Source organism: Pterocles gutturalis, unplaced genomic scaffold (assembly GCF_000699245.1).
Source record: "Pterocles gutturalis isolate BGI_N339 unplaced genomic scaffold, ASM69924v1 scaffold537, whole genome shotgun sequence".
NCBI lineage: Eukaryota > Metazoa > Chordata > Aves > Pterocliformes > Pteroclidae > Pterocles > Pterocles gutturalis.
The window spans coordinates 132,061-155,605 of record NW_010109847.1 but is presented as its reverse complement, the minus strand read 5'-3'; the positions used below and the strand labels follow the sequence as shown (position 1 = coordinate 155,605).

Below are 23,545 nucleotides of genomic sequence, written 5' to 3'. Positions count from 1 at the left end.
AATGCAGGCTCCCGAGTTCATCTGGTGTAAATATAGAGCAATGACACAAACTTCAGTGAAATCACATCCACCAGCAATCTAAAGGACGGAATGCTATCCTTATTTAAACAACTGTAACCTGCCATGCTGGAAATGAGAGGCACGTAAGTGATCTCGGGTACCGCTTCTCCCTTCACATAACAAGATTGTACCTCTGGTCTTTCACACAGAGCGCTCAGTCCTGTAACCAAACTCTAAAAACTCTTCACTTCATGGTATATTTAGGGTTTCACAGTTGATTTAAGTTGTCCCAGTTAGTATTACTATTAGTAACAGGATAGTTTTACATCAAATAAATTTCCTTCAGCTCATGGTGCTTATTTGATGTGATTCATAATTAAATTATCTGAGACAATACCTGTCACCTAGAAAGTTTAATACACAGATTATCTGTTCATCTGTTTGCGATAAGCAAATCAAGAAATTGATGTGTTTATCTAGCCTCAGATTTTATCTTCTGGAAAGCTCCTCAGTGCTTGTTGCCCCCTGCTTCCTTCAAGACTCGAAAGATAAAGAGGAGTGAGAATTCAGCCCTTCTGTGACCTTGGAAGACACAGAGCTTCATAGTGCGAAGACACAGACTGTGCAGGGATGAAAACTCTATTTATTCAGGGCCACATTTTAAAATGGCATTACAGGGACTTCATTACAATGAAATAATTTTAAAAATCTTTACCGTAAGGAACGGCATACATAAAAGTGTATATAAACCAAACATTGCTTTGGGAGCTAAATTTTCAATCTTCTGCGTTTTAATGGAAAGCAAGTTAACAAGCACATAAAAATGTCACAAAGTGGTTTTGGCTGAGTCACAGCTCCGCATCTTAGATGTCCATTCACTTACTTCTACACCAGAGCTGTCAGTACATTGAGTTCTGAAGGTAAAGAAAGGTACACGCAAACCAAGCACTGCCTAATGAAACAACTTACCACCGAGCACAAAATATGTTTGGAATGGTGCTGCCTAAGGAGAAGTGGAAGAGAATCTCAGCTACCCACTAGTGCTGGGTTTGCCAAGGCACTCTACATAAAACCTCAGGATTTGGATTAATGGGCAGTTCACAGGATATTCATGCAAGGAAAAGATTCAGTTTACATTAGTAGAAAGGCAAGATGTGTAGAGACAGATTATATCTTTTTAGACCCACTGATACAGCTGGGGAGAAAAGAGAAACTTCTGAGCACGTGAGGCGTGAAAAAGCAGCAACAACCTTAAAGTAATGCCTGAGAGCTGCTCCAACTTCCACTTGCTTGTAAGCAGTTATTCATGGATTTTAGAGCCTGGTGAATGAAGCCTGAAAGACCCACTGAAAATTTAGCATTAGTGTTCTTTTAAAGAGGAAACGTGCATGGATGAGCAAGTTACATGCCTTCCCATGGTGGCAAATGTCTTTCAGAGTAAATTCAGACTAGGACTCTCAGATTAGACTCCTGACATCGGGTTTATGCTTCAGCACTTTAAATATCTGGATTTCACGCAACTCACAGTTAGAGATGAACTAATTCAGAGGGAGGTTATCCTGCTATTGAGGACTACTACCCTCAGTTCTGTACACATGGTCTCAGATGGTCTTCCAAAAATATTAAACCATTGATTCGCCAATCTACCCCCAAGGAAGGAGTTCTCCTTCAATGCCAATGTGCCTTACTGGCATCAAACAATGAACTTACACACAGGTCTTCTACCTTTCCCTAGCCCAAAGCAAGACTTATGGTACTAAAAATATGTATTATCCATTTAAACCACGAAAATAAATCTCCCTAAATTTCCTAAACCATGGTCCCATGCTGAACACAAACATACAGACTTCTTCAGTGGGATTTCTGTGTGTGTGTGCATGCTACAAACGTCAACAATTTTGGTTTTGTTTTTTAATCTAGTCAAGTGGGAAAATCAATACAGTTGGCTGCATTTGCTCATGACAGGATAGAAATTTGAGGAAAATGTAGGAAGTAAGTTAAGCAACCTTGTACATCTTAATTGGCAAGTTTTGAGGTTACTTGTGATTAATTGAGGAGGTTTTCAAAAGCAGCTTAGCAGATAATTAATTAAGCTCCTATGAAAGCACTTTTCTAATTGATCCTGCAACAAGTAACACGAAATCAAAAATGTCAGAATAGGGCACAACTCAGACAGTAGATTTTCTCTACTGGAAGATGAAATCTGTGGGGTAGATTTTTCCTGTCAGCAGACAGTGGGATATATTTTCTGAAAGCAACAAAACCAGTTAGAATTACATTTTCCTAACTTTTCTGTCTCATTTTTCTCTCTAAATAACTTGAAGGGTGAAATGTCCTCCAAAATTACTCAGACTGAGTAACTTCTGAGTTCAGGAAAAAAAATATACTTACCTCAACTTGTACATGTCATTTTTTCTGGGAAAAAGTTATTGCACTTATTCTCAGCCCAGTATTTTGATATCTCTTGCTCCTTTTATTTCACTGTAGCAGCATCACTGGTGTTGTTTCTTCCCTGCACACGCTATTTAGCCCAGTAGTTAGGCACACAGCATATGGATTGCATTAAGCCCCTCTCTTTTGACTGTATGATGAATTTCCATTGAATTTTCTGCAACTGTATCCTACCACTTGCTCCACTGATCCAAGTCCTATGAGGCTCTTTTAAAATTCCAGGTTCAGTTCTTACTGACAACGGCAATTCTTTAATCTCCCTCATTCCAAAATCCTGTCCCAACAATTGCACTAACCTTTTAAAGGCCCACTTGCTTTTCATCGTACTGCTTTTTTGTAACATAATCAGGCATGGGGCGACAAAGGACACATGATCTTTCTTGCTTCCTGGGTTTGGAATGGCTCACATGAGACATGCTTTACTCTGAGTCAGTGACAACCTTTACGTTATACTCAAACCAACCAAAACGTTTGCTGCTTTCACCCCCAAAAGACTGCCTAGGATGCCCATCAGACCAACGGCAGGGACTCAGTCAGATCCTCCATCCTAATCCAGTACAATATCTTTGGGCAGCTCTTTCTTTCCCCTTTTTTGTCCACATTTAAAAATTTGGAATGACAGACTTTGCTTTTGATGTGAGCAGTTTTGCTGTGGGAACACTCCACGCTTAAATCAACAAAATCTCCTTTACCCTCTAGATGATTATGAAACACACCTGCTGATAAACATTGACATCTAAATTCTGTCCACAATAACGTGCTGTTGGTTTACAGTGTGTAGCTGAGATAAAGACTGTGCTCTGACTTCTCAGCAGATACAGCATCACCCTCTCTCTTTTCAGTGGGACTTCTGTTTCCAAGCAGGAGAACTGCCAGGTAATCAGCTCAGCTAGAGATTAATGCCTAAATGAAGAAAACACCCTGGCTGGATATGCAGTGTTAGCTAACAGAAAATTCTGAAAATTCCCTTTATCTACTAATATCCTGCTAGCAAAGCCAATTTTGCATCGGTATCCCACCCGGCTGGATTCTGTTAACACAGTGTATTTTGGCCCCAGCCAAGTGTTATCACAAGGTACAGAAAGGAGATAAACAAACACAAGAAAGCTTTGCAAAGAGAAAGGTTTAATGATTTCACTGTTTGAACCCTCTGCACAACCCAGAGTGCCTGATGGTACATCTGTTGGGAATAAAGGATCTCACCTTACAGGATTTATACATCACTAAATTCATTAGCTTTGACCTCCAGTTCTCAAAGGAAGCCTTGTAAGTGGATGAATTTTAATCTAAGATAGACAAAAGTCTGCAAGTAAATCTTGAACCTTTAATGCAAGTGCAAAAGCATTATACTCTGATATGAAATATTAAAAATATCTTGATTGCTTCAGATATGAAATACAGAGAAGATGATAAGGAATTCTTTCAAAAAATTAACAAGAAGATGTTAAGTCTGCCAGTACACAGATGTCTATCATCTGGTACTGGAAGCTACAGAAGGCATCTCAAAACAAAATCTGAGCAGAAAAGCCTTCCTTGTGCATGTTCCCAAGTCTTCAGAGCACAGAAGCTCCAATGTGTATTCCCTGTTCAACTCCACAGGTAATGAGGACAATTATTTCCCTCTCAGATCTGGAATGCAGTGCAGGCTTTCTGCTGACTTAGCAGACTTTGGATCAGGAAATTGCTGGGCACGACCTCATTTGATACAAGCAGCAGTTTTACTCTTCAAAGGGGAAGAATATACTGAAGACCAGGATTTCCAGGAAATAATACTCATCTAATTATCTGCTGCAAACCACTGAACGTTGTTCAAAGAAAAGACTACCAGAATTTCAGCATCAAGACTATGCATAGGAAAGGCAAAATTGCACTGGGTATGTATAACTCTTCCTCCAAACCCTGAGCTCTAACGTTGCCTAACGGCAGCATGGGCAGTTCCTCTATTTAGTTGTCCTGTTCCAGGTAGCTGCAGCTGTGTGCCTTTCGCGTTCCTGAGGTTCCACGGGACTTCCAAAATAAATGCTCAGTGCTCACTTCAAATGTGAGCATGGAAAAAGTTCTCAGCATGTACCTACATTCCATAGAAACCAAAATTCCTACCTAAAAACAGTGCACCTGGGATGCTGGAGACACCAGTGACATCTCTGGTTTGCTTGACTCGGAGCAGGGAGTTAATCCTAGGCTGTCCTCTCGCAGGAGGGGGCCCTAAGTGCTAGGTCTCAGTGCTCCCACTGTCCCAGCCTCACTTTGCAGAAGTAATTGCATCTTCACTGGGCCAGAGGAAGAGGAGGAGACACTGCTTCCATAAGTCCCATTTGTCAGCCTGGTAAAGCCAGGCACCAGGTACGATTTCACAGGGAGGCAGGTGGCCCATAACTGCTGCCACAACACTCAGCGGAACAAGTAGATTTTAACCCAGGGCATCTTTCCATATGCAAGTCTATACTTCATTTTAAAAAAATATATTATTGAGGTTATTATTCTTTTCTGTTTCTTCCTTGAAACCATAGGTTCTTACACGATTAGGGAAACAGACAGTGAAATTAGAGTCAGCCTCAGCCTACCAAGGACCACACAACATAGTCTTTAGCAGAAGGTGCTGGAGGCCCTCCGAAGTTGCTCTACAGCTTGCAAGCTCAAGCCATGTAATGGCAACTAGAAATGTGAAGGTAATCTACCTGACTTTGTGTTATTAGCCAGTAGTCTGGAGGGAACAGGAATGAACATTTCTGAATATGACAGAAATTCAGAAAGTCTGAGAGAAATTTTTGAAGTGGCAGCATCCCTTTCCTCTGTGGTAAATTTGTAAAAACTGAAATGGTGTGATGTGTACAGACCATTAAATGTGGGCATGATTTTAGCAAGCAGTCCTGTACAGCTACAAAACGGGAGGCAGGGCAGAGAGCTTTCCTCTGCAAGTCTGTCCAACGCATGCTATATGTCTTCTCAGACCACATACAGATCAGATGGAGCAACATGCTGAAAAATTTTCTTACCATTGCCAATGGCACAATTCCAACAAGATCCTTCTGGCAGATGAAGATTTCAGACAAGGTTATGTCTGTCGTCCCCTTCCGAGGGTATTCCACCTGCCAGGTGATGGGCTGCGTTCCAGAGAGGCTGCTGAAGCTGGCGATTTCAAAGTTCATCTGCACAACCTCGTTGAATAAACTGTTACTTCTGAAAGAGGAAAACAGGGAAAGGGAAGAACTATTACTTTTGCTGAAGAAGGCAAATGAAGTGAATCACATTAGCTACTGGAAAATGCAGCTATTTATATGCAGATAGAACACAAAGCCAATCTACAACTTCTTCAGAGCATACAAACTGGAACGATTCAAAATGGGTCAGCTGCTCTTACTATGAACACTACGTGGAGGGATAAAATCCAGTATATTGTACCTGATGAAAGCAAAATATACTTATTCTATTACATGTTTTTCATGATTTTGCAAGATTGATTTCACCCTGATCAACCAAAGTTAAGTCCAGTGCAGCTCATGAAGACAGAATTAGCACAGCCAAAAAGAAAACCAAGATTCATTGGATATGTCCACCATCCAAATCACTTAAACCCTTAGCAATGAAACTCAGTGTAACTGAAGTTCATATATGATGCATGGAAACTGTTGAAAAAATTAACATGATTAATGGCAAAATGACAAGATTGTTCTAAACTTAGAGGTACACTATGGAAATAAAGAAAACCATGCAGCTGGGACCAAATAGAAAGAAGAAAGCTATGGCAGACAGGTAAAATATACTATGAAGTCAGGAGGCGTAAGATAATTTGAATAGCAAATATGAAAAGACTCCAAAATTCTTTCCGTTGCATTAAATTTCTTCAACTACATCAGAAATAAAAAGCAGATATGAAAGAAATTTGCCAGACTATCTGCTAGTTTAATTAAAAAAAAAAAAAGTACAAATTATTTGCATCAGAAAACATACACTAACTTTTCTGGAACTTTCTAAAAGTCTTTCCACAGTGCAAAAAGTCTTGATATTTCACAGAACATTTCTTCAACTTAACCCTGTAATAATTTTAAAATGAAGAGATAGACAGGCATCTTCCTAGCTTCAGTAACCCAATCCCAGCTTCATCACACCTTTAGGTGCATTCATCACATAACAGCTTCAATTTTTCCTCTTTTTTTATGTACAATACACAAAGGTCCATTTCTGAGAAAATCCATCAATAAGTGATCATGTACAAAGCACTTATATTCTCAAGTGCTAGATTTTCTTCTTACCTCTTGAACAGGAATCACGATTTTTTATTACTTAAGACATATTCTGCTACTTTGCATGATTACTTGGAAAGCAAATGCGTTCCCCTGATAATTATTATTTTGATTATGGGTTTTCATTTGAATGGCTTACTCTGAAAAGCTTTAATATTGCCTAATGCTTTAAATTTATTTCCCTGCTGGTTTCTTGCTGTGTCAAAAGAGAGACATTGCAACACTTTTGCAATAGTGGTATACTTTCCCCATGCATTTAAAGAGTTATTTTTGTGTAGTAATGCCATGGAGGGATGGGTTTGGCAATTCATAACTCAAGACCAACCGGAACTTTGAAGAGTTCCTACTAAATAAATCTTACAGCTTGCAAATGCAAGGCAACTGCAATAACTGTAGTTTACACACTTCTGGGACATCCCAAAATGAATACAGATTGGATTGAACTTTGTCATTTATTTGAAAGCATGATTATATGCAAAAACACTGAATCACCTGAGCTACAGCGTTCATTTAGCTGTTAAAGGCACCATTATGCCTTAGATTAATGACACCTGAAATGCCATTATTTTCACCATTTCTACACCTGACGCTTAGTAACTGACAGAGAAAAAGTTTTTACATGTGATTGACTATCTCAGTGCTTTCACTTATGTTAAATAGAGAATAAATTTTTGCACACATCAAAGTTGTTCTAAGAGATAATATATGTCAGGAAAGTTTTCCTGATTAAGAAGTCTACACTTCTCTAAATAGCTTCTGAGCAGATGTGAAATGTGTAGCTTTATAACAAAAGCCCCACAACTCTGCTGGCAAGATCAGAGAGCTCTGGGTGGGAAAGAGCTCATTTCCAGCCAGCCCACCGATTCCTGATACATTGATGTAGGGGAGGCTGGATCACCTCCTTCTGCCTCCCAGCTCTCAACCCACAACATCTCATTTTCCCTGGTCCTTCTTTTATTCCAACCTAGTAATACATAATGGACTCTAGTACATCTTTTGGATTTTGTATTTTCAACCCACGATGCTCAATGACTTTGACTATCACAATCAAAGAAAATGACAACATTTTTTCATCTACTGCGCACATACATACACATTTGGGGAACTCTATGGCAAACTGCACAACTGCACTGTAAATCACACTTGGCTGCTATTGCTCAGTTGCATTTTCAGTAATATCTTCACTGGAGCCACAAGCAACAGCCTGTATTTCTCAGAAGCACTAAACTCCATCATAAACAGATCTGACATAAACTGACTTCCTTACTCCCAAATGTAGAATTATCAGAATCACGCTTCCACCACCAACAGTTTTATCTGCCACTGTATGATCTTTTAGGACTGAAGTGAGGGACTTACTGTCCATGCTCCATTTACACACCATCTGCTGCAGTGGGGCTTGAGGGTCATATGCTCCTAAATCTCTTCTCCATCCCACTGCAGACATCGCTATCTCCGTTTTGTACACGAGGACTGAAGAAGAGGCTATGTGACACACACAAGGTTATATGCAAGACTGCGACAAGGTAAAGAACTGATCTGTGCTCTTCCAAATCTCTTGTTAACCACTGGATCATCATTCTGGTATCAACGGAAATGGGAACCATAGCACTTGATTCTATAGTCTTAAATGGTCTTCAGTGTGTGCATCTTAAATTCCAACATCATTCTAGACATGAGGCATATTTTTGATAATTGATGAGTTACTCTGTGAAAGAAATCACTGCTATCCAGGATTTACAACACTGACTCAAAAACACCTGCTTAATTTGAATTTCCAGTTTCACCAAGCACTCAGTACCACCCATTGAGCTACTTCAGCCAATTATTTTCTTGACCCATGACAAAGATAGGCTGCTTCTTCCCAAGGTATCAAGCTCTAGTGGTGGAGAGATATAAAAATGGTACCAAAGCTCTTCTACAGAATTCTGTAAAAGATTGCTAAAATATTTCTTCTGTAAAATATGTGACACAAAAATGTCCAAAAATGCAAGATGTAAGATAAAGGTTTTATTGGCACTTTCTCAGGATTACCTGCATAATTATTTCAATGCCTGCGTGTGTGAGTAATGCACCCATCTCCCCCCACAGTGATAAAGTCTTTATACAATGTACCACTGTCACCATTTTCCTCCTTCTCTCTTCATACAGAAGAAACAGAGAGATGATCAACAGCTGGGAAAGCATCCACTTGAAAAAAAAAATGCCTTCAGAGATGTGTAATGTCTGAGAAAAAAACTTCTCATGAAGCACATTTAATGTTCAGAGCTTGTTCACTGACTGAAACAGCAATTCCTTAATATCTAACATTTAGAACTGCTCAGCAGCCGGAACAGCAAGTAATTATAAAACTTTTCTAAAGTACACAGCACACAGAGATTACAAATGAAGCTTCACGAAGGCAGGGGTTCCAAGGAACTGCTCTGGAGTGGATATATGAGTCTAATTTGATTGGATTGAGAGGTCCCCTGGGCCAGTTCACTCCTTGGATTTACTTTAATTTATAAATATGCTAATCATTCAGGGATAGATGGGACCACGCGCTTGCACGAGGGAGTAAGGACTCCCTTTGATCCGCTAAACAGCCACGCTGGCTCTGAGCACACAGGCAGCAGTGAGGAGCACTGAACCCACCCTTACTCCTTCGCTGGAGCAGATGGGCAATGATTAGGTGTTACTTATCGGTTACAGCAGCTGAGCCAGCAGGCTAGCGGTGGGGTTAGTAATTTACTACTGGCATAGGCTAGCAGTAAATTACTGCCCCAGGAGAATGAGGAGGAGCTGTGTTGCAGAGCTGTGTGAACGCTTCTGAGGAGCACAGTTTTAGAAAAAGAAGGCGGAACAGAAATATGCTGTTAATGGAAAGGTAATAAAAAAATGCATCAAAGGCAAAACAGAAGTGACATAGGGAGAAACTGCCATGGAATCACCAGCGCCCGCCAACCATATGGACAGAACACACACTTTTGATATCAGCTAGTGTTAATTTAACCAGGATTCTTGATTTTAGAATATTTTTGAGTATGATATTAAGCATTCCTTTGCAACTATTTATTGATCATTAAAACCACCAGTGCCATGAGAAATATTTACCCTTGGAAGGAGATTTTTCTTACATGGATACTCAGGACTGGCTGTACCAAAAGCTGTATTTAGCGCTCTCTTTAACAACAGGGGATTTAAAACATGGTATCACGTATACACAACCCACAGGTAAGCCCATGGACAGACTTGTAATGTGGGTAATACCCACACTGTGCTATCGTGTAATACCCACAAGATGCCAGAATGCAAAATAGATTTTGTTTTTCGGCAGAGGTCTAGTAAGAGGTGGAATGATGCCAAACCTGTCAGTGCTGAAATGGTCTGTACTGGTCACGTATGGCCAGGGCCAGGCTGAGCCCAGAAACAGCGAGCCACAGTTCCAGCATTGCAAAGGCTTTCACAGGGTGCAGTGGGAGAAGGAAGGCAGGTAATTACTAAGAAAAAAGGCACAGACATCTCAGCTGATGTAAGATCCATAAACAAACGGAAATCTTTGTTGAATGCCTGTCTGTATGTGTGGACCAGGAGTCTCTGATGAGAGATTTCAGAGTGTTGGGTTATTGCTCTGAGTAATAGAGCAGTCTCAACTCTTAAATGAGGGAATCTTAGGAATGCTACAGGCTAAATCAATAATTTCGATTTATTACAGTAGCTCTCAAAAGAGAAATTTAAAAAAGCCTAGATTAAAAACACTTTTTAGCCACCCTTTATTCCAACAGATTTTTACTGAAAGTGCCTAGGGATCCAAGAATACTTCGACGTGCTGAAAACGTAGCAACTCTTCTCCTCTTTAATGCTACCTAGTTTGACAGTGACATCTTAATGCAAGATCAGCACTTACTAAATGACATAAAAAACTGAAAAGAGTACAAACCCCATTATCCATCAGTTACATCACACATCCTACTCTTCAGTAAAATTAATTTATTGAAGTATGTTACTACCATGTCCAGAGACAAACTCTCATCAAAAGCCAGTGGTCAAACTGGACTCCAGAGCAGCCTGTACTTCTGCCCACTTAGATGTATACACCAACGCCTCTTCTCATCCTGGAAAAGACTGTCATGGGGTACAGGACATACATTCCTCTATTCCTGCTATTTTCGATTTCTTGCTCCTCGTGCACCTTTTCCTAATCACATGGGATAACCAGGCCACCTTCAATGGACACACCCTAGGACCAGGATGAATCACAGCAATTTAAAAACAAATAAAAAAACACAGACATAAGAACATGATCTGGAAAGTATGACTGATGATTAAAGATGATGAAATTAGGTGGGCAGCGCTTCACCCACCAATCCACTTACACAGTCAGCACTCAATGCTAACAAAGGGTGGGTCATCAGCAACACAGGTTGCTTTGAATCAGACACCCACGGGCTAAACACTGTAATATCCACCACTGGGACCTTGAGCCATCCATTGCCCTTCTGAAAGACTTGATCAAATGGATTGCAAATGCTTAATACAAGTTTCTTTCAGCAGGTCGTTAGTAAGAGCTGTTACAAAGGTAATCCCTTTGAAAAACTGTGGAAAGGAGGTGGTAATTAAAAAAGAATGCCAACTACTGGAGACAAAATGCAGTTTAAATTTCTTATGTTGCAATATTAGCCTAGCTTTCATCTTTAAACCATAAAAACCAACAGAGGAGAAAGAAAAGGATGATCTATTTTGGCAATTAACAGATAGAGAGGACATAATTTCTTGGAAAACTACCACATTAAAAATACTATGAAGTACTTCAAAGGAAAATATCAGAGGTATAATTTAGCAAACTCCTGAGCAACATAACATGATATATGTGTATATCTTCAAAAGGATGACATAATGCTGTACTTGACTTCTTCATACAGTCCAGATGAGAGTTAGATTAGTTAATAAGGTTTCTTAGCTTCTTGTCATAAACTGTGATATAAAACATAGCTTTTTGATTAAGGTATTGGGCTGAGACAGGAAATCTCATTTCACTTCCTAGCTCTTCCCCAGCATCCTTTAATGACCTCAGGCAAGACATGAAGACACAGATCCTTACAGCAAAAATAAAATCAATAGGAATTAAGCATCATGGAGTTTTAAAAAACCTCTGGTGTCTGTCTGCTACTTTAGGCACCTGAATACGGTACCTTTATCGGGTTGGTCCTGAGCCCCAGGACCCCAGCTGGGTTCAACCACATGACACGTAGGAAAGAGCCAGAAGACCACTCGTGGTTCAACTGCTGCGTTATCCTGAGAGCCCCCACTCGCGAGCAAAATTATTGGCTGCCAAAATATGTGCTGTCTGGGTGGCATAAGGTGGAGAGAGCCTGGGGTGTGATCTTTCTGTGCCTTTACTTCCCAGCTGAACAATGTGTATAATTTTTTCTTCTAGTCTCACACAAAACTTAAGAGTATGCGGTGTCTGACTTCTTCGTACAAGCCTTGCCCACGGATGCTAATCTCAGTGATGTTCGCTGCTATCCTGGAACAGCAAAAGTCATGTTGCTGATCAGAGTACAAAAAACCAGAAATGCTGGACAGGCTGAAAGCTGAATGAGACAGTCCCTAAAGGAGGGAGACCTGACTGGGGCTCACAATAATCCACCAATTTCTTCTTTCTATGCAGAACATTTTTTAGAGTCACTAATCACCAATAAATGCTACAGTCAAGACAGCAGGCTCATTAGTCTTCTCTGGTAGTACGTCACAGCCAGGCACAAGGTGGATGAGATTCATTTTTCCCTTCTCCCAAAGGAAGCAGGCGTGCGACCCTCTGCCTCAGTCTTGTGCCATTGTATAGAGGCTACGTGCAAATCCCAGTACTGAACTGCCATTTCCCACTTTTATTTAATTTTCCATTCAGTTTGCGCATGATATTAGTCTGCTAATATCTTCTATTTCAGATAACAAAATACATAGGCAGATTGGTCAAGAAATAAGCTTTCACAGTGATTCATCATCTCTTCCTGCCTCTGAGAAGGACATTTTCTACTTAGTATTCATTCAGGGCTGGAATCTCTCCAGAATCACTGTAAGTAAGCAGTATTTTCCTCTTTTGAAGACAGCAAATGTTTAAGCACTGAAAGTCTTCCAAGAGACATCACTGGAGAGGAGACCCTGAGCAGAGATTTTCAGAGAGATTCACTCCAAACCCAGCGCTTCCAAATGGAGACACTCAGTCAGAACCATTCTGATCATCAGCATTAGATTATATGGCTCTTTCAGCCTGCTAAAAGCAGCAAGATGAGATCAAATACACAAAAGCATGTTTTATCATTCACTTTTAATTGTTTATTTTAGTAGTTTGGGAGCAGCCAGTGAAACATATTAAGTCACAGGAGAACACCTCTGAAAAAGCAGCCCATATAATGGATTTTCTGATTACAAATATATTGTGTTCTTTTCCATTTATAAGCAACGGTACCCCTGGAATTGCTACAGAACAAGGTACTCCATCTATTAAATCCATTTATGAGTTGGATGGACTCAGCCTCCTCTTTCGGTCCCTGCTTGTGTCTGTCATTCATACCAAGCCCTACTTGCAGCATGACTCAAGAGACAGGTCATCAGCTTCTTGAGCGTGCACTCCCAGGTGCCAAACTGGTGTTCTCTGGGGGGATACGAAAAAATCAAGGTAGCCATAATTAGCAATGAGATTTTGAAAATATGGTCAACATGGCACAGGGATGTAGAAGGGCCTGGTTACTGGAGCAGCCCCAAACAGGCTAACTCTTCCAGTGAAGTTGCTGTTGACATGACCAGTTGATTCCTGTAATAACTGGTTACTAACTCTGGACTGTACCAGACACTTGTGGTCTCTTATGCCCTCAGATGACACACCGATCAGGAAGGGATGCAGCCTAACTGCTGACTGCGATGCACAGCATCCCTCCAGGTATTGCTCAGACAGATGTAAGTGTATCAGGCATTTGCATCTTTTTTGAAACAAACTGAAGATGAAACTACATTATGAATCAGGTGGCAAGACAAATCATATTTACTTGTAAGTGCATATGTAAATCAGCTGTGCGATATACACATCTAATTTACAAGTCAGGTGTCTTCAGATTCCAGTTCCTATAGTTTTTACTGTGGTTTGGTTTGGTTTTTGGTTTTTTTTTTACTGCTTTGCTAGCATATTTGCTTTTGGGTTATGCTTGAAACTCCAAAAATATTTGTGCATAAAGATCCCCCTTCCCTTTCAAAAAGAGAAACACCTAGAAAGTTAACCACCAGGCACATAAAGTTGGTAAAATATCTGCATTCTGTAGAGGCAATGGATGTAAAGAAAGCACACAACATTTCACGGCATGCTACAGGAAAAAACATATAATTAAGTGTTGAATATTATGGTGAAACAAGAAACTAACCCAAAGGTGAACTAAAGTAGTTTTTTGAACTTGCTGGCCATGAACAAAGTTCACAGGGTGATGAAAAGCCAAGCTTGCAGGTGACAGCCCCAGGCCCTCTTCCATTTGGGCACAATTGCAGCTTTTCAAGTTCAACTACACAGAGAAGGCAAAGGGATTTTTCAGTTCAGAAGCAATGATCGACAACTGGTTGGTGGCAGCTATCTGAAGAGACTTCCAATTTAGCTGAAAAGCTTTTCTAGGTGTCTGTGAAGCTGCCTGAATAGAGAGAAAAAGATCTTGAAATGAGCTGCGTCCTTTGAGAAATAAGCTCAACAGCTGCAATTTCATCACAGAGCAAACTCAGTTTGCGCAGAGTCCCTTGGACTAGAAGCTGCAGGGAATTGAATAATACTGTGTACAATCTAGAGCTAGGGAATATCAGCCTGGGGAAGGTGGAGAAGTAGTTTTATTTCTAGAAAGTCAATATAATTTTGCAAGCTTCACTACAGAGCAGTGTGCAGTGGGAATATATTCCTTTTCCCTAATCTGAGGTCGTATCTCCTGTCTCAGACCATATTATTCCCCTTATTAGTATTTCTAGAATATGTGATTTGCTCTTTTAATCCTACTCTTTTCTGGTAAATTATTTTTAATGTTGTATGCTGCTCACATAGTCTTTAGTATGCGAAAGTAAAATACAATTAGGGTAAAGCAGAAACCCAAACTAGGCTAAGGAAAAGATAGTCTGAGCAGCAACAGCAGGATAAATATTGCGCTCGGCTGAAACTCCACGTTAATGGGAATGACACGGGTGAAAACTGACAAGAGAGCAGAGACAGGTATAGTGGTCTAATTTAGATCTACTGATTATTTGCAAGTATACTTACACTTCAGGACACTGTCCTGGATAACTGTAAAGACTGGTCCACTCTGAATACACGTCCAAAAGTTATTACCGCAACGCTCAGTAATAATACTTTGGTCTTTCACAATCTCCCTAAACTGCAACTATGCAGTATGATCTCGCAAGGTCAAACTTGCAAAGGAATATTTTACCATCTCCTGTCATACCTTTGCTGCGATGCACTGAGAGTTTATGGTATAAAACTGTGACAAGCACTGTAAAATCACGACTGTGCATGGAGAAGTGTGAAGGACAGGAGGGCGGGGGGAGTTTCGAAAGTGTTACTCACATTGCACCTTCCAGCCCCAAATCACTATTTTGGCATTGTCAGGCTGGCTTGGTGGCCATTAAAAAAAAAAAAAAAAAAAAAAAATGAAGTTTAGATATCCAGGAGGAACACACATTTAACACCCCTCAATGTACATTATGCATGCAGTTTACCAAATCTGCCCTCAAAAGACATGAAAGGAAAAAACCCCAACCCAAAGCCAGCACAGTGCAGGATAAGGTGTGTACTGACACGAATCAAAGAACTCCACTGAGATGTGGAGAGCAATAAGGCAGCGCATCTGGCACTAGCTAACATCCAAAGACCCCATCATAAGGACAAAAGTTTCCTAAAGTAAGACAGAGGTAATACAGGTTAGACAGCAATAAAAAAGTAAGTTTTAGCTTCTTCTCTCTTCTTATTTCCCCTGAAGGGGTAAAGAAGGAGAAGAAGCCGCAGGAGCCATCTTACACAAAGATTCTCTGTTTTGAGCTCACAGTGACAAATCCTGAAACACCAGCACTGGTTGCTGGGATGTTTTATTCCACTTTCCCTTTCCCTTCTTCTTCCCTGTTCATTTCTTTTCCCTTCCCCTTCCTTCTGTATGTTTGAAACAAAAATGTATGATGGAGAAAGCTGACGCTAGTGAATATCACAGGGAAATTAGACAAAAACGTGACGAACTTCTTCAATCTGTAGTTATAAACCAGCCCTTATTCAAATTTACAAAAACCATGGACCCCAGGGCTTTCAGCATCTGTAGTTCTGGAAGTCTGATGGACAAACCTTTATTCTACAGTTCATAAAGCAAAGCTCAACAATGCTGCCTTCCTAACACCATCCACAGCTCTCACTCCTTGTAAACTTAAATAGAAGCTCATTAAAAGCAGAACCAATATAAATATTGGAGGTAGATCCATTCCAATTCATGATACAGTTATTTGGTGGCTAACTCCAGTACTTCACATCTCCTGTTCAAGGACAATAAAAGGAAAAATGTCCCCATGACATTCAGTGGCAGAAATGTCATTGCTGAAGTGCCTATGATGTGCAATTAACATTTTTTAAGGAGTCATTTAAAAGGATACTGTCAAGGCTGATTTGAGAATACATCAACTATCTATGTTTGGATTTCTGCATAATCCAGCATCTCCCTAACAAGTTCACCCTTTCATTTCTGGATATTTATATTTTTCTTTCTCTTTATGTCCACTGTATTGAGGGTACTATATGTACTTAGCATTGACCTCTCCCCCACTGCAACATCATAATGTTGAGTTACAATTGCAATCATAACAGTTTCTAGCAAAAAAGTTTTCTTTTTTTTTTTTTTTTTTTTTTAATGTTCTCTTTCCTCAAGCAAGTTGGAATTTTCACAAGAAAAAATATTTTGGTTTTGAGTGAAAAAGTAAGCTGTGTGGCTAAAGCAGTTAGGCGTTAGGGTGGAGTTAAAAAATAAAGTAATCCATATTACTAATGAAGATGTTGTCACCAGCAGGATGGAGACTTCAGGTCTAGACTCAGCAGGTTTACGTGGAGCAAAACAGTTCTGGATCTTTGTTTCTTGGCAGCCCTATCTGACACTTCTGCTTAATAGAATGAAAAAGCAGGAAAATACAGAAGATATTTGCTAGAGTAGAAAAAGTGTCTTTAAGCAAAATGTTCATCAAAGTTTCTAGGAGATGCCAGCCACTTTTTAAGGATTTCATTGGGCAACGACTGAATGCTTGTGTTTGCAGCTAAAATGTTTCTTCTATGAGCTGATAGCGCGCATCAGTTTTCAGGCAGAGCGCAGACGTTCCTGTCTGACTGTCAGGCACATGAAGAGCAATGTGTCCTCAATATTTCAAGAAGACAAATGAAGGAGACACGATCCTAATGTTAAATGGCCTGTGAGAAAAGCAAGTGCCTACTCGACTGACAACACACTTACAGATAAACTCCAAGAGCAACTTCGACCCGATGACTCTGACATCTCTGGTTCTGTCCAGATCAGGTTTTTTCCCTATAGCACCTCAATTAGAAACCACCCACATCTAATTTGTTGGGAAATCTCAGTTTCAAATTCGCTAAATCAGGCCCCAATTCAAAGCAAGAAAACACAACAGATTTGGATGAGGCTTTTGAGAGATGTTATGTTTTACAAAGGTGACTTTCCACTGCCAGGAAGAAATTTTCATCTTAACTTGACCCCCAGGAAGAGTGTAGGAACCATAAGCTGCATGATATCAGAATACTCTTTAAACAATAGTGAGGTTTTTACTGCAGAAAGTAATAAACAAAAGTCTAGCACAGAATCTCTTTATGCACCCCATAGTTATACATTTGTTTCACAGCCCAAAGCAAAGATTTAAAATCTACCGTGATTTTTTTTCCAAGCAACCATTACTCCCTTTTTCTACCCTTCTTTCTATGCCTTTCTGCACTAGGTGAAGCGAAATAGTTTCTGTGTAACTATACAAATGACATTGAGGGGACACTGTCAAAAAGAAGGAAAGAAGATTCTAAAGAACTAGCCTTCCCTTTGTTATTGAAATCTTCAACAATATTTTAGTCACCACTCCTGCTCTTTGCTGACTTTCGACACTTTGCTCAATCAGACAGGTGGAATTAGACTGATGAAAGTCCAGCTTTCCAAGGCCCCGAACAAATGCAAAGCCAATAACAGAAGCTCACCCGCACACACAGTGCACACACGTGGGATTAGAGTGATGCAACACTTGGTGAGATGAGAAAGAGCACAAAAAAGAAGGAGTAACCATGTTCATGAGGAACACACAGGTTTAAGATATTGCAGCTGTGATAACACTATTTCTTATGAGATCGTAACCTGTCATCAGCAGGCTGATGGCAGCACAGGTCTGAAACAGCTATTTGGGATGCGTGGGAAGAAGTAGTGGAAGTTAATGATTTGTGGTCATGTGGGGTGACAGTCAACATCGTGTGAATTTGTCCTACACAAATCCACGTATCAGAGATGGGCTCTGAGAGGCAGACTGCAGCAAGGAGAACATCTGCTGACTCACTCCTGAATCACAGACGGGCTCCCTGCTGCTGCTTCAATCTAACTGGTTGACAAGCAAGTCCAATTAGTTTAATTTCAAATTTAAAATTAAGGGCTATCTTCTCTCTAAGTGAAAATGGAACAGGAAAAGAGTGGAAAATCCATCCTGCAGGGAATTCCTCACAAAAGTTACATTATCAGGTTCCCAGTCCTCTTCTCCTGGAAGGTGCTTGCAGGAGGCGACGAAGCTCAATGAGATTTTCAGGGGTGAGAGTGCCACGTGCTCAGGTTCCTTCCTAGTTTCTGAGGGTGAAGTTTATTTTCAAAGAACTGCCCACATCCCACTGGGCAATTTACCCTACAGATGGTCTGCAAATGCATTAGTTTCATACATAAAGGTTTCCTTCATTTTATAAACAAGATTTAATTTGGATCAGTAGTAGCTACTTGCTAATGATTTTTCTACTAAACCTCTAGATCCCATATTCTATCAATTTGCCTGTCAGGCATCTCTTGGCCCAATTTGCCCTCTTGTCACAGCCTCAACTACTTTTGCAGGAAGCAAAAGCTTGATGCCAGCAGACATTTTAAAAATTACAGATGTCATTAACAACTTCTTCCTTAACCCAGGTCAGAAGGGCTGCCCTCATGAGTTCCTGTGGATTGCCAAAGTACCACTGCTCAGCTCAGCCCCAGCAGTTCATCCCAGCAGGCTGTTCAACTGGGGTAATTCAATTGCATTTACACCTTTGTCTGGACGTTAAGAAATCTTCTTACACCTGTTAATTGCTCCTGTATGAGAACACCAGCAGAACTGGCTCCGCAGCTGTGTGAGTGGCAGACAAGAGACAATTCTTAAAGACAAGCCTCAGACGCCTGGCAGCCCACGCGGTGCTGTACCCTCGGCTGAACTGTCGATGGGAAAACGCTCTCATAGCTGTATGCAGAGAAAATCCAAGCACGCTGCCGTGGATTCTCATTTCATAAAGCAGCCTTGCGGGAGGAGCATGAAAGAAAGGTTAAAAAGGCGGGGGGAAGGATGACAGCCAACTAGACCTGGTGGTCTTGGATATTAGCACAAATATAAAGGAGTTTGCCCCTTCCAGCCTCTTCCCAGCTACAGATCCTTAATCTAGTTTGATTTTCCTGGAGTAGCAATCTGTCAGATGCATCCCCTTCAGAATAAGATTATAAAAGGAGTGAATCATGGACACATTATTCTTCCCCTCAGCATGCGGCACTTTTTCTTTAAATACAGAAACGGTGGTGTGCAGGAAATGACCCATCCATTAGAATTTGTGTCAACATCTCTCCAAACTCTTGAAGCTGTACAGTGAATACTGCTAACCATTCTCCTGTGTCTGAAAAATCAGTATGATGACAACACTGAAATATGCTACACGCAACACTTTGGTCCTGACCTGCCTTCCACTCAAGTCAATCAGTGTTCAGCTTTTGATTGTGATGGGAGTGGGGCCACTGTCCCACTGTCACCTCTCCTGTACCCTCAGGCGCTCTCTCCAGCAGCACTGTCAGCTTGGGGAAGCCAGGGCAATTTCACAGTATTTTCTGATGCCCGAGGCAAACCAAGAGATGACCTTTTCCACCAGCAGAGAGCTGCTTCTAGGCTGCTATTGAATATTCTGCCATCAGTAATGGTCTGCTCCCAGCGATGACCTGCCTGCACTGCATATGAGATGGGTTTTCCTTTGGCTGTCCCTCTCCTCCCCCTAATTCCATGAATCGGGGTCACAGTCTGATTCTCCTCTGTTCTGCACCTCTGTTATTACCTTCGCCCGGGACAAACCCCATGCTTTAGCATCACTTGGCAGATCATTCAACAGCAGGCTGCAAAGGACCAGACAACAGATGGTAACCCTTTCTTTGCTTGGGGATTATTTCAACAGAGATTTCAGGAATTTGCATGGCCGAGGGTTTGTCCATGCTTGGCCGTGAGAAGGACACATGTTTGTGCATAAACTTTTTTGGTCACAAAATAAGAAAATAGTTGTAGCTGAAGTGACCTGAATCATTAGGTGACCTGAATCACTCTGGTTTCATGAAATACCCTGATCAATATGGTGCCTTGATATCACAACAGAAACGCAGGTGGTGTTGGTTCAATGGAACTTATGCTAAAATCCCTGAACAAAAACTTTCACTTCCAGAGATTTTAAATTGTAGCTAATGCAGAGATAAAATCTCTCTAGAGCAATCTGACATTAAGAGCTGAATTTCCAGGGGTGTTCAACTCTGCTGCTCTGCTGAGGGAGCAGTGCTGAGCCAACATGGCACATACAGAGCTGTCAAATGCGGGTTATAAATCACTGCAAATATCCTACTCTTACTGAACTGCAGAATATTCAATTTGTACCAGAAAAAAAAGAGGTTAATGTGTTCTGGATTGGACGATGTTCAGAGTCTGTTATACATTCTATGTATGTTATACATGCTCATATCTACAAGACATTCAATCTAAAAGGTTTTTGAAAATGGACAAATATTTTCTTAATAATTTTCAGCAGCACTGCCAACTCTTCCAAGAATTATACTTCACTTGGAAGTAAGCTGTTATTTTTGCAGGTAGGATGTCTGTGCTATCCAGTTATTTCTATAAAGAGACTTGGCCTTTATGACTAATTTAAAGCATCCCAAAGCAGATGGAGAGTTTTGAATATAGAAAAAGGGATTTACAGGAATACTGAGCTCCAAGTATCCAAATACAAAGACAAAATTGTGTCTTAGGCAACACTGGGATGTAAGAGGTGCTCTAGGCTATTGGAGATTGTCTCCTCATCCTCAGTAGATGTCACATAGTATAAATTGACATTATTTCCTGACATCAGTGGATTTTTATTCAATTCCTCTTGCATCAGACCTGGGTTTACAGAATGAAAATGTCTTGGTGAAATGCACAGAGAAAGGGAAGAGAAAAAACAGAAAATATCTTAGCTGGCTATATTAAATTACTGTACTCCACTTCCATGTTCTACTTATGCCAGCAGACACACAAAAAAAAAAAAAAAAAAAGGCTTTTGATGTAATTTACTGGCAAGCACAGAAACATCTGTGACAAGCCAAAGAACTGAGAACACTGAACTTGTGAAAGAAACGCTGTGTTTATGTGTGTATACGTCTATATACAGTGGGAAGTAAGAGATGCAAGAAAACATGTTGGACAGGCTGAATTTGTCAAGCTTAAATTACAACCACTTCCCTTCCCCAGTCTCAGTTCTCAAATTATACATTAGATTTACGTTATCCTGAGCCAGCCAAGACCTACTGTCAACGTCCTATGATATTAACCACACAACCTGGGCCCTTTCCATGCAGAGGAACATTGCCAAAGGGGATTCCGATCAGATTTTCTATTTCCAGATAAATTCTCTTGCTCACTTGCTTCCCCTTTCTTCAAAGCTCTGGTAACTGGCTCCGGGTTAAGCGGCACACATCTCCATTAGCTGGATGCTGTTGGTTTACAGAGGTACCAGGTGCTCTAGTGTTAAGAGTCCGTGTCAAAGCGCTTTCTGGGGTCATGGACTAACAGGATGATCTCACACCAGCCATTCCACTTGTCTTGCCTGTCCTCCTATTAAGCCTGTCAAGAGAATTGGCTCAATAGAAGAAAACCAGGAGCTCCTTAAAAATGTACTGGCACATCTGAGTTGAAGTTTTTTGGGTGAAGAAGCTATAAAAAATGACTCTGCAGTGAACTTTGAAATATCAATTCATTAAAGAGGCAGTGATTCCCTTCCTGAACGATGCTTGCCAGGGTGTGAAGCCTTGCGAAGGGAAAACGATGTGCGTTTAGAAACATTTTCAGAAGTATTTATATGAAAGACTGGGTGATGAGAAATGTTTCAGAAATGATTACAGCTGCCCAAATATCTGTTCTCCAGAAAGTCTAAGTCACAGTTTAACACCTGGCAATATATTTATCAATATTTTCATTCCTGGCTGCATTTCCTGACATTTATACCAAAACAAAATTCTGTAAAAGGTCATAACAGGACTCAAGTGTTATTAAATGTACGATCTAACAAACAAAACAAATGACCTTCATTCACACTTGCTTGATTGTTCCGTGAACTTGCAAACAATAGATCCCGACTGCTTTCTCAGACTCAAAGAAATACCCATCTTGGGTGAAATCATCCATATGCAGGGAGTCAGCAGAAGCTTTAAATGCCTCTAACTACTTCAAAGCAGGACTGAATTATGGCTTAGACTCTTTGTAACTATTTTCCTTTCTTTCTTTTTACAGTATTTCCCTGAATACCGGCACACCATTGTGCTAAGTGGTGGATTACACAGCAGAAGATGGTTTCACACAGCAGGAGACCTCGTGGCCCACACAGACCAAACAAACGAGAGAAAGAGTGAAAGGATGTTTATTAGTGCCATTTATAAATGGAAAAATGAGGCCCAGAGAAAACAGAGTGACTTGTTCCAGATCACACCAAATACCTGCAGCAGCTAGAAACTGGACCTAGCGCTCATTCCCATGCCTGGATTGCAAGGGCTACCCCTTCCCTTCCACGCTCCTGAGTAGCACCGACAAAGTTAATACGGGAAATCTGTGGGTGATGGGTGACCTGAAGCTCAACCTTCTGAATCCCTATTTGGTGGCTTTGCTGCAAGACTATTCTTCCATTTCCTTTTCTATGAGTAAATTTCATTTCGTTTCTCCCACATTGCATCTCAGACTTTTGGAGAATTTCATAATACCACACCAAAAGCTCCCAATAGCAGCCAGAATTGCTTTTACTGCTGTTTAACACAGGATTGAATTTAAATGGCCAATGTATAAGCCTCTCTCACACATGAAGAGAAGCTGCTGCAGAGCAAAACTTTAATTTATCAAATTAAAATGCACTATAGCACGTATTTATTGTATCACTGCTCATAAATGTTTTTATGCATTTGATCTTTTTTTTTGTAGTCTTTTATGGTTTTGTCAGTAGATGGAAAGCAATCAAGGTTCCATTTGAAGCAGCCATGTAAGCAATTCTCATTTAACAGAAGACAATGAAAAATTAATCTAAAATGAGTGTAACTAAGTTTTCATAGAAACAACAAAACCACTCAGACATTATCATCTTCAACAGCTGTTTACTGTCTTCATTTACAAAATTACCTGTCAAATTTTACTATTTTCTCTAGGAAAGAAAAAGCCAACCCCAAGTGCCTCTCTGAGTTAATAAAATGCTCCACATGTAAGAGGGATATTAAGTTTCCCATTCTTGCAATCATAATACTTAGTAGGGATGATTGAGGTGAAGCAACGTTCAATACTCT

The 23,545-nt window shown here is 40.5% G+C and overlaps 1 protein-coding gene across 1 annotated transcript in view; it reads right to left on the bottom strand.

Annotated features, from left to right (window-relative positions):
- The window catches only part of TMEM132C (transmembrane protein 132C), a 135,723-nt gene that overhangs the window by 41,304 nt on the left and 70,874 nt on the right, over positions 1–23,545 (bottom strand). Inside the window, exon 4 of the mRNA XM_010073087.1 lies at positions 5,448–5,631. Within this exon, the coding sequence (XP_010071389.1) occupies positions 5,448–5,631 (184 nt within the window). The remainder of the gene's footprint in view (positions 1–5,447; positions 5,632–23,545) is intronic.